The following is a 9,795-nucleotide window of genomic DNA, read 5'->3' as shown; positions in this document are numbered from 1 at the left end:
CAGGCCCGCGGGACGGGCGACGCCGCCGGGGAGGGCGCGGGGCCGCGGCTCCTGCCCCTGCGCCCCGCGCGGTCTCGGCCGTCCGGTGGAGGGGCGCCCCGGGCTGCGCACGCCGCGGGCACGGCCTCGGCGCCCCCGGCAGCCCGCCGGCGCCCCGCCTTCCCGGGCCTTCCGCGGCCCTGGCCCTGACCCCGGGCGGCGGGCCCCGCGTGGCGCCCAGTGGGCCCCTGGCGCCGAGGGCCTGGGCCGCTGGCTTCCCCCCCTTGCCTGCTCCAGACTAAGCTAAATATATGTCTCCGCGTGGATATGCGTGGAGTTCCATCCTTGCTTATAATACATAATATATTAAATAATTACAACGGAAGGAGGACGGCATCCCTGCTGAGAGCGAGCCCCTTCTGGTCAGTTCCAGGTCGGTCATTGGTCTTACAGCAGTAAGAACAAAAGTTGATGTTTTGTGTCTAGGTCACATTTAGATCGTGGGACGCCAATTTTGCCCTCCAAATGCATCTCTCTCACTTGAGTTGCATGAAGTAAGTGTGTGTGTTGGGGGCAGGAGGGGAGGGAATACATTCATGTACACACGTATGTAACATGGATATGTTATACATACATATATAATGTCAAAATGGACTTTAGTGGAGCTATTTTAAAATGGAGTAGAAACTGCCTTTCCAGAGAAACTGCCTCGCCCTTTGAACCTCCGACTGGGCCAGACCTTTGGACTGGTCCAAAAGGGTGATTGTTTTGCAAGCAATTGTTTGAGAAGTCAGCAGGAGAAGGGACATCCTGATCAGAAAGACCGAGGCTGGTGGGCTTTCCGAAGATACAATCAAGAGTCAATCAGTATTTAGCCAAGACCAGCTCTTTGCCTCCACCTCCAGTTAAAATCCTTTGTAATACAATCTGCCGTCTTTGCTTTTAAAAGCCCCTTTTACTCTCTCTGGGACACTATTTGGTTTTCTGCCTGAATCTGTGCTCCCTGAATTGCGATTCCTTGATCCCAAATAAACGTTTTGCCTCTTAAACTGGGCTTCTGTTTTTGTAGGTTGACAATAATATAAGTAAATATGTAAGTGAATATTTATTTACATATTTGCGACTGTGATATGGGTGCATATGTGAGTAAATGAATGCTAAAAATGTTTGTCACATATGTTCTTTATAATGCAGCATTGCATAATGCTTTATAATGAAGCATTGACATTTGAGGAAAAAGTTTTGCAGTCCTTTGCTGATACTATTGCCTTCTGTTGGGTTGAACACCCAGCTCTAGATTCAAACCCCAAAATGTTTCATTAAGCAAATAAATGCCCTGGTTCTTAACATTTGGGGGGAAGGGCTCTTGTGCTCCTTTGCGAATCTTCCTAGAAAAATGCACATATGTACCAGAAGTTGAACACAACTCATTCTAGGGGTTTCTCAGATCCTTGATCCCCCGCCTCCTCCTCCAGACCAGAGGTGTCAGTCTCCTTCCTCGGCATTTCCCTTTCCTCTGGGAAAGGCCTTCCCTGGCTCCATTTTAGAGAAGTCCTGCTCACCCACGTGACTCTATTTCATAACACCCTGTTTTTACGTCTTCTCTGTACTCCTCACGGCCCTGTTTGTTAGTCTTGTTGGCGTTTTTCTTTTCTGTCTCATACCTGTAGAATGTAAACCTCTCTGAGGGCAGGGGCCTTGCCTGTCTAGTTCACTGCTGTGTCCCCATCCCTTTCAAACTGTGCTGGCCACGTGGTGGGAGCACCATAAACACAGGTGAATGCGGGTAAGATCAGCATAGGCCTCCTCGGAGCTCCCTCCTGGGTTCTCTCCTCCTTCAGACTGTTCATACTGCTGCTCTGAAACACAGACCTGCTCTAATGCCCTCGTAATGCCAAAGAATAAACTCCAGATTCCGCAGCCAGGCTCGAAGCGTCAGCTCCTCACCTTTCTGGTGCCTATTACGTGGCAGACACGCCAGGCACTTTGCATTTTACTAAACACTCTCCTTCAAGACATACGTCATTTTTACTTTTCTTATGATAGCTCCTCCTTTTTATCTCCTCCCTCTTTTTATCAGCCTAGGTAAGTCCTGTTTATAGAGATCTAGCTCACAAATCATCATTCCTGACCCCTCAGGAAAAGTAAATTGCTACCTCCTCCAAGATCCCTATTTTGGGTTTATATGTATATGATTTGTTTACAATTCCTAACTCACTGTTACGTTATAATTATTGATTTACAGTATCTCACTCATTATCTTTACATGCCTTGAAGGCAAGACCTGGCCTTACTCTATCTAGCAGAGTGCTAGCACATCATGGGCACTCAATAAATCTTTGAGCTAATTTAATTGCTCAAAAAATAGCGTTTGCTAGAGTGTATGGTGTGGTTCCTATGTGCCAGGCATAATGCTGAACATTTTACGCAGATTAATCTATTTAATACTCGTAACACAAAGAAGTTGGTACTACCGTTATTCCTATTGTATAAATGAGTAACTTGAGCCTTAAATATATTAAGTAACTTTTCCCAACCTAAAATTACTTGAAAAATAGTGAATTGGTTAAATATTGGGGTCCACATATTTCCAGCTAACACTTTCTACAAATATATCTAGCTGGGAAATGGTTTTCTGTTCTCTGGAAAAGAGATAAACATTAGGTGTGTCTATGTGCACGAGTGTGCATTTCACATGTCTAGCTTACACATCTCCCATCTTCTTTGCTTTTTCTTTCTGTTTATGCTTTTTCCTGTCATTTCAGAACTTGAGCTGGTTCCTGATCCCTTAAAGTCCCTCTCAGAACTTTTTGTCGTCCGTAAATATATCGTCTAAGATTTTCTTTTTTTCCTTGACAGAAGATATTCCTAAGAATCTTCCTTTCCTATTGTCATCCCTGCTTGACTCTTTTTCCTTCCTCTGGAGACTTTGTGAATGCTATGACATCAGCATCAAAATCAAGCCTCCACCCCTGCCCCTCAGCCCCGCCATCACGCGTTGAATTGATAAATTTTTAGTATTACAGGTTTAAAACCACAGTGACAGCATAGTCCGTGTACAGTATTTACAGGGGGCATCTAGTCTAAGTGGCGAGGAGACAAGGTTTGGAGAGAGAAGAACTCAGTGTGAAATGTTCCGGTGGTGTGAAATAGAAAGGAAACAATGAGAATGATACCCTCTCCAAACCCTGGGGTCTGGTTTGGCTCTAGTCCAGGGGGTTAGCTGGACCGTGAGCCGTTTCCATAGCAGCTCAGGTTCAGCTCTAACATCAGTCTCCACCGAGACCCGAGAGAATGCACTTTCCTTCTAGGCCATCCCAAGGCCACTCCACGGATTCAGTTTTGAGTGGTAGCCTCTGGCTCACCCTGCTTTAACCTTGTATCTCTTTAGCTAATCCAGTGAAGGAGGGTAAGGTAGAGGCCCACTGTCTCATGACCTTTAACAAGCTCTTCCATTAATTGCAATGGAGGTGGTCTGAATTGGTGGGAAGAAGGAAGCCTTGGGCCAGTCACTTAGTGGGTAAGCATGCCTTTCTGCCCACCTGAGTTTCTCCTACTATGACAATGGGTGACAATATTGACATTAGATAACTAGTTTGGAAAGCGGTTTTGTATACATTCCATTTCATTGTCCAGGGTTATGCAAGGAAATGTCAGTAACAACATTGTTTAGCTTCTATTTATTCTGGAGGGAAAAGGCTTCCATTTTCATGTTGTTACATTGCCCTGCCTTTGCCTCCCCCTCCCTCTGTCTTTCCCTGCAGGGCTGCCGAGGTCATGGCTGGTCATGTGCTACCACAGGATCTTATTCAGTGTAATTGTGTAAATATCTTCAGAAAGTCAATTAATATTTTCTAACTAATATTATGCCTTTTTGTTTTCAAATAAAGATGTGAAGTCCGTGGGAAACATTTCAATTCAATTATGGGCAATTTGTATTTAGACCATAGTTCAGCTAACTAGCCTTTCTTTCCCTTTGCCAGATTCTGCTTTGTCTTTCAGTAATGGTCAATTGTATTTATGCCCGATTTAGCACTCCATTTGTCTTAAATATCTCAACTTTCTTGTGTTTGTATAATTCCTTTTAAAGAAATATGTATGAAAGCATTTATAGTTTGAAGCTGTGTTTTTTGTTTTAAAAATGAACCTTTAACACTTTGCTCCCTTAGCACTGTCTTATTTGGGAGGCCACCGTTTTGTGGCAAAAATACAAGAAATCTTGTTTTAAATCTATTTATTCCTAGAATAAAAGTGATAGTATTGTATAGGAATATATTCCCCAAAGTAAGATAAACACATACATTAGTAAATTCCACATCTGCATATGTTGCAGCTAGTACTTTTGAATAATTCTCAATTATATATTTCTACCCTCATTTTGATTTTTCTGCAAGACTTGCTTTCTGCAGTTTGAATTGCTTTATAAGTCGTCCTGTCCTTCAGATGCCTATAGCTTGGAGCTGGCATTTTCTTAGCCTGTCATCACGAATTCATGTGAACTTTTGGCCTGAGTTTCAGGATCAGAACTTACTTTCTGGGGCTGGGAAAGCTGCAGCCTGGATCGTCCTTCTGGTCATCGGGACCCTCCCACCTCATCTGCTTTGAACGGAACACTCTCTTTAGAATGCTTTCTTTAAGAAACTTGGAGATGATCTTTTCTCTTTGAACGTTACTGAATATTTTGCCTTCTGGAAGCCAGCTGATCTTGTCACATCCACCGTGGCAGAGGGGAAGGGGAAGGAGTTCCGGAGACACAACAGCCCTCTTCGGAACAAAGAAAAGAAATTGTTGTTTACTTAAAAGTCGGGAACTGGATAAACACCCAGACTCCTGCAGCTGCTCTGCTGGGGGATCAGTTCAGCTGGGAACGCTCTGCTGGTGTCTCAGCGGCACCACAGGCCCTTGATTAGCAGCTTGTCCTCGCAGTACGAGGAGCGCTGGCCAGGGAGGGTGCTTTGCTTGCTATGCTTTTCTTGTGAGAAAATAATAATACATTACAAACACGGTTTTGAAAAGGTAAGTACATTGGTCATTGAAGAATAGAATTGGAAATAAGTGGAATCCAAAACGGAAGGATTTGTTTCATCAAAGAACATTAGCACCGAAGCCTGAGACCTGGCCGGCTGTGATCTTGAAGATCACACAGCTAGTTAGCAGCAGGGCGCTGCCAGCCTCCCTTCGCAACGCTTAACTCCCGTCCTGAACAGTGTTCTTTCCACCACACCGTAATAAAAAAAATGGAGGACACTGCTGCCTTGAAGAAGTCTTACCCACTGCAAAAAGCATTTATCCATCAGATACTTTATTTAAAAATAAACTGTAATAATTGTGGCCGACTTCTGATTTCAGCCAAGGTCAATAAACTTCAGATAGCTGGAACCATTCCATCAGTTGCTATTTAAAGCAACGAGTAAGAACATATGGGTCAATGTACATGGAGTGTAAAGAATCACATTTTAATAGATCACTTCCTTGGCCAGTTGAATGCTTTAAAACATGGTTTGCTCTTTCCTATTTATATAAATGAGGATACACTGAAATTTGCTTGGAAGAAAGAAGCCTCTGGCTATCAGAATACTCTACCCCCTTTACTCCCACCAATTCCCTTCTCTTCCCAAAAACACCTGTGAAATTATGAGAATCACATATATTCAAGTGGTTCTGCTTAATTCTATAGCATATTTTAAATATATTTGTATTTAAAGTATACTTTTTTATTTTTAAAAATTTTACGTTTTAGGTTTGCAGTTGAAAATTAAGACGTGGAATTTTATATCTCCTGCTCTGGACACTGATGTATCATATCGTATAATCGTGTTTTTATAGTCTTGGCCACGGGTTTTAAGTTTGGTAAAGTGCTGGTGAACACTCTCGGCCTTTGCCAGCGTACACTTGGCCCACAGAGCTTTCCTTGCTTCTCTCCACTTTGCTGTGTGACTCCCCAGCCAGTTCACAGGGTAGAACAATTACGGTGGATCTGGCTCTGTTGACGGAGCATGTTGCGATTAAGGAGTAGCTATAACAAACCTTATTATTTGCACTTTTGCCCCCAAAATCTGGGAGTAGTTTTTGGCAGCTTCTGTCTTGCTCAGGGCTGTCTATCAAATTTGGTGGTTTAAGGTTATTTAGTGCTTTTTCTGTCCTCTGCACTGGGTTCACAATGAAGAATGTCTTCTATCAGTAAAGCTCAAGTTGAGCATTTTTGTTTTTTAGCTTTGTTTCCTCGGTGCTAGTTTGGATAAGAGAAATAAGAAGCAATCTGGCTTCTTACCTGTGTTAATCTGGACATTTCTCAGTTTGGATGATGAAGCTCTTTCCTCAGGTCTGCCGCAGGACTGTGCTGATGTAACTACTGTCCCTCAGGGCCTAGTAGGTCTGTGGAGTCCTACTTACGTTCACACGGGGTTCAAGGTCTCTACTCAGTGCCAGATGGGAAAGTAACACTGGGTGTGTGCACGCCGTGTTTCCCCTCTTTCCTAGGAAAGGGGAAACTCCACACTGCCTTCCTCAGATGTTGTCCATGTTCACACAGGAAACTAGAGTTCCTGCCTAAAACCCCTCTAAGACTTGTCAGGATATTTTCAATGGCCTGATTTCCACTGGTTTGAAGGTGCAGGATGAGCACTCAGGGTTCCAGGCTAAGATCTGGGCCATTGTGACTCTCAGAATGCTAAGGAATGAGAGACCAGAAAATAGATTCCACGCTATCTTCTTGGAGATGGAGGAAAGCTTATAGAAAGAACAATTGCAACGGTCTCCACTCTTCAGATCCTCTATTTGTTCTTCTCTGTAACTCAGTGAGTCATCATGGGGACAGCCAGGAATGATAAGACTGTACTAAAACTTCCAGTCCTTGAGAAATGTAAGACTCCGAAAGACTATGACCATCCTGACGTTCTGCGTCACACCTTTGAGACTCTATCTAACCTTCACGAGCTGCTTCCAAATCATCTGATGGAGCTGTTGTATTCCTACAAGAGTGAGGAGGACCGAGAAAAATGTATGTGGGTAGAGCGTGGGGGTGAAGTGTAAGCACACACTTGATCTTGATACACACTGCCGCTCCTTTCAGCCATAAGTGAGCACTTATTCTCTATCTTGCAGATGTGGTCAGTCCTCAAGTCTCCTGGCCCCCTTTGTACTAATTGTGCTGTAGGGGCCCAAGCACCGACTCACCATCACTTCTTCGTGTTCCTTTTGTTTAAGAAGTCCTTCATGAACCAAGATAGGTCTAACTGTCACTCTTCTTTAGGTAAAGCATACCAGTGGAAAGACGGAAAGCAGATTCAAAGTGGAAAATATCCCACTAAAATTACAATTTCAGCTGTCAATTTGATTTCACAATTAGTGAGAGAACTTCCAAGTTGAAGGTCAGGCTTTGAAGTTTATTCTTCGCTCTATTTCCTACCACTCTTTTCGCCTTTGCCAGGATTATGCCACCCCAGAGAGAAGCTGGGCATTTCCCCTGAGGGTTATAAGCAGCCTTCACTTTTTGCAGTTTGGAGTAGCTCACCACTCCGGGCATTCCGCCAGGACAGTTGGTAACTGGACTGATTTGCAGAATTGGGTGGAGCCTGTCTCCTGTGTTGTTCTTGTTTAAGTAAAGGGCAAAGGTAGGTGGCAGCCACTTGTGTTCATGAACTTAGGAAGCAAAGTAGTGGCTGCTACAGTGATGAAGACTTGAGTCCTGGTGGGAAGGCGGGTACTGGGCCAGTGATTTTAAAACATTATGGCAAATTTGACCGTTGACATTTTGATTACTCCCTATCCCTGAATCCACAGTATTGTGAATCAATCCCAATATGCAGATTACATAAAAATCATCAAGAAAAATATAAGCAACCTAATAGAACAGGTGAATGTTACAGACAGGCAGTTCACAAGGTGAAATACAAATCGTCGGTAAGCATGAAAGATGTTCAAACACTCTGGAAATGAAGAAAATAAAAGATAAATCAGGAGATATTTTTAGTTCATCATACTGGTCAAATTTAAAATGATCAGTAACGATGAACATGTGGGGAAATTAATACCCTCACAAACTATGGATGGCATGTTAATTGGTTAAGGCTTTTTTGAGAATAATTTGAAAGTCTTTGTAAACATTTTAAATATATGTTATTGGCTTATTGAATGAGTTGAACTTGATAAAGAGTAAGCAGAAAATAATTTTTATTATTTTTATTTTTTCACAACTTTCCTCTTTGACCCATTCTGTTTATCTTCTCTCCTCAGCTTTGGGTGAGATTACGAGCAGATCTCATAGCTTTCCTGGTCGTATTCAGATAATAAAAAGTGCATTCTAATATCCAAACTCTACCACCATTACCCAGTTTAAAACCTCTCTCCTCCCCACCGCTCTGGCCTGATTGAGACTCAGAAGCTGGGAGTGAGGGCCTGGCAGTGTGCTGGGTTTCTTTTCTCTTTCTTTCTTCTCTTCTCCCTCACTGGCTACTGTTACAGTGACAAGGTAGGGTGGAGGAGTTGAAAAGCTCTTCCTTGACTGGTAAAATATCAGATTGTGACCTGGCATTCGTGCTCTCTGGGTTGGCAGCTTTTAAAAGCTGACCTTTTCTCTCCGGGGGCATTTGTGGGTTCTTTGGCAATTCCCCCTTGCTGGAGGTCTCTCACTTACACAGGTTCCTGCTGACACTTCCCCTCCTCCGTCCCCACTCCTGCCCCAGCTTTTGTATGGTACACTTCCATCCTGTTGCAACTGAGATTGCCTCACCCTTTGACAGAAGCCCTCTTGAGATCCTATTAAGATGACTCAAAACCAACTACTTTCCAGGGGGTTTACATATAACCCATAGAAAATGTGCACCCCTGTCCTCCATACCTTCAGCCAGTTGGTAAAGTACAACTGGCTTACAACACTGACCTGTTTTCTCTGTGGCCACTTCCCCCTACACTTTTCCAGGTATTAAGGCTTGAATTGTGTCCTCCAAAAAGGTATGTGGAAGTCCTAACCATCCCCGCCCCGCCCCCTGTGCCCCAGGACGTGACCTTATTTGGAAATAGGCTCTTCACAGAGGTGCTGACATAGTTAAGTTAAAATGAAGTCATACTGGAGTAGGGTGGGTTTTTAATTCAATATAACTGGTGCTTAAAAGAAGAGAGAGACACACGGGGAGATGACAACAGAGGCAGAGATTGGAGCAATGCATGTGTAAGTCAAGGAACACGACGTATCACTAGCAAACACTCGAGGTTTCAGAGGAAGCATGGCCCTGATGACACCTTGATTTTGGACTCCTAGTCTCCAGAAGTGTGAGACAATAAATTTGCTGTTTGGAGTCACCCAGTTTGTGGTGCTATGTTATGACAGCCCTAGGAAACTAATGCATCAGGTGCTAGGGCACACAGCCCAGTTCCCCAGGCAGTTCTCTTAAAGTACCTTCATTTGCCAGGGGGAGGAGAGATGCTATACTACACAGCACTACAACAACTCTGCCTAAAGAAATCTTCAAGTGCCTTAAAGAACATTTAGCTTTTCCTTATATAGGCAGGTATGTTATGCATAGGTGGGTATGTGGCACCTACCGGATTTTTCTCAGATTGTGTGGCCTTAGGGCAAAACAGACAAAAGAAAAATTCTTATTTTTTTTTTTTTTTAAAGATTTTATTTTTTCCTTTTTCTCCCCAAAGCCCCCCGGTACATAGTTGTGTATTCTTCGTTGTGGGTTCTTCTAGTTGTGGCATGTGGGATGCTGCCTCAGCGTGGTCTGACGAGCAGTGCCATGTCCGCGCCCAGGATTCGAACCAACGAAACACTGGGCCGCCTGCAGCGGAGCGCGCGAACTTAACCACTCGGCC

The 9,795-nt window shown here is 43.8% G+C and overlaps 1 protein-coding gene across 1 annotated transcript in view; it reads left to right on the top strand.

Annotated features, from left to right (window-relative positions):
* Positions 1 to 189, top strand: part of LOC124227114 (translation initiation factor IF-2-like) — a 1,107-nt gene extending 918 nt beyond the window's left edge. The window contains exon 2 of the mRNA XM_046641006.1: positions 2 to 189. Within this exon, the coding sequence (XP_046496962.1) occupies positions 2 to 189 (188 nt within the window). The remainder of the gene's footprint in view (position 1) is intronic.
* The last annotated feature ends 9,606 nt before the right edge of the window (positions 190 to 9,795 follow it).

This window comes from Equus quagga, chromosome 15, assembly GCF_021613505.1.
Source record: "Equus quagga isolate Etosha38 chromosome 15, UCLA_HA_Equagga_1.0, whole genome shotgun sequence".
Classification (NCBI taxonomy): Eukaryota; Metazoa; Chordata; class Mammalia; order Perissodactyla; family Equidae; genus Equus; species Equus quagga.
The sequence above is the reverse complement of the archived record's forward strand: the minus strand, read 5'-3'. Positions and strand labels throughout refer to the sequence as shown.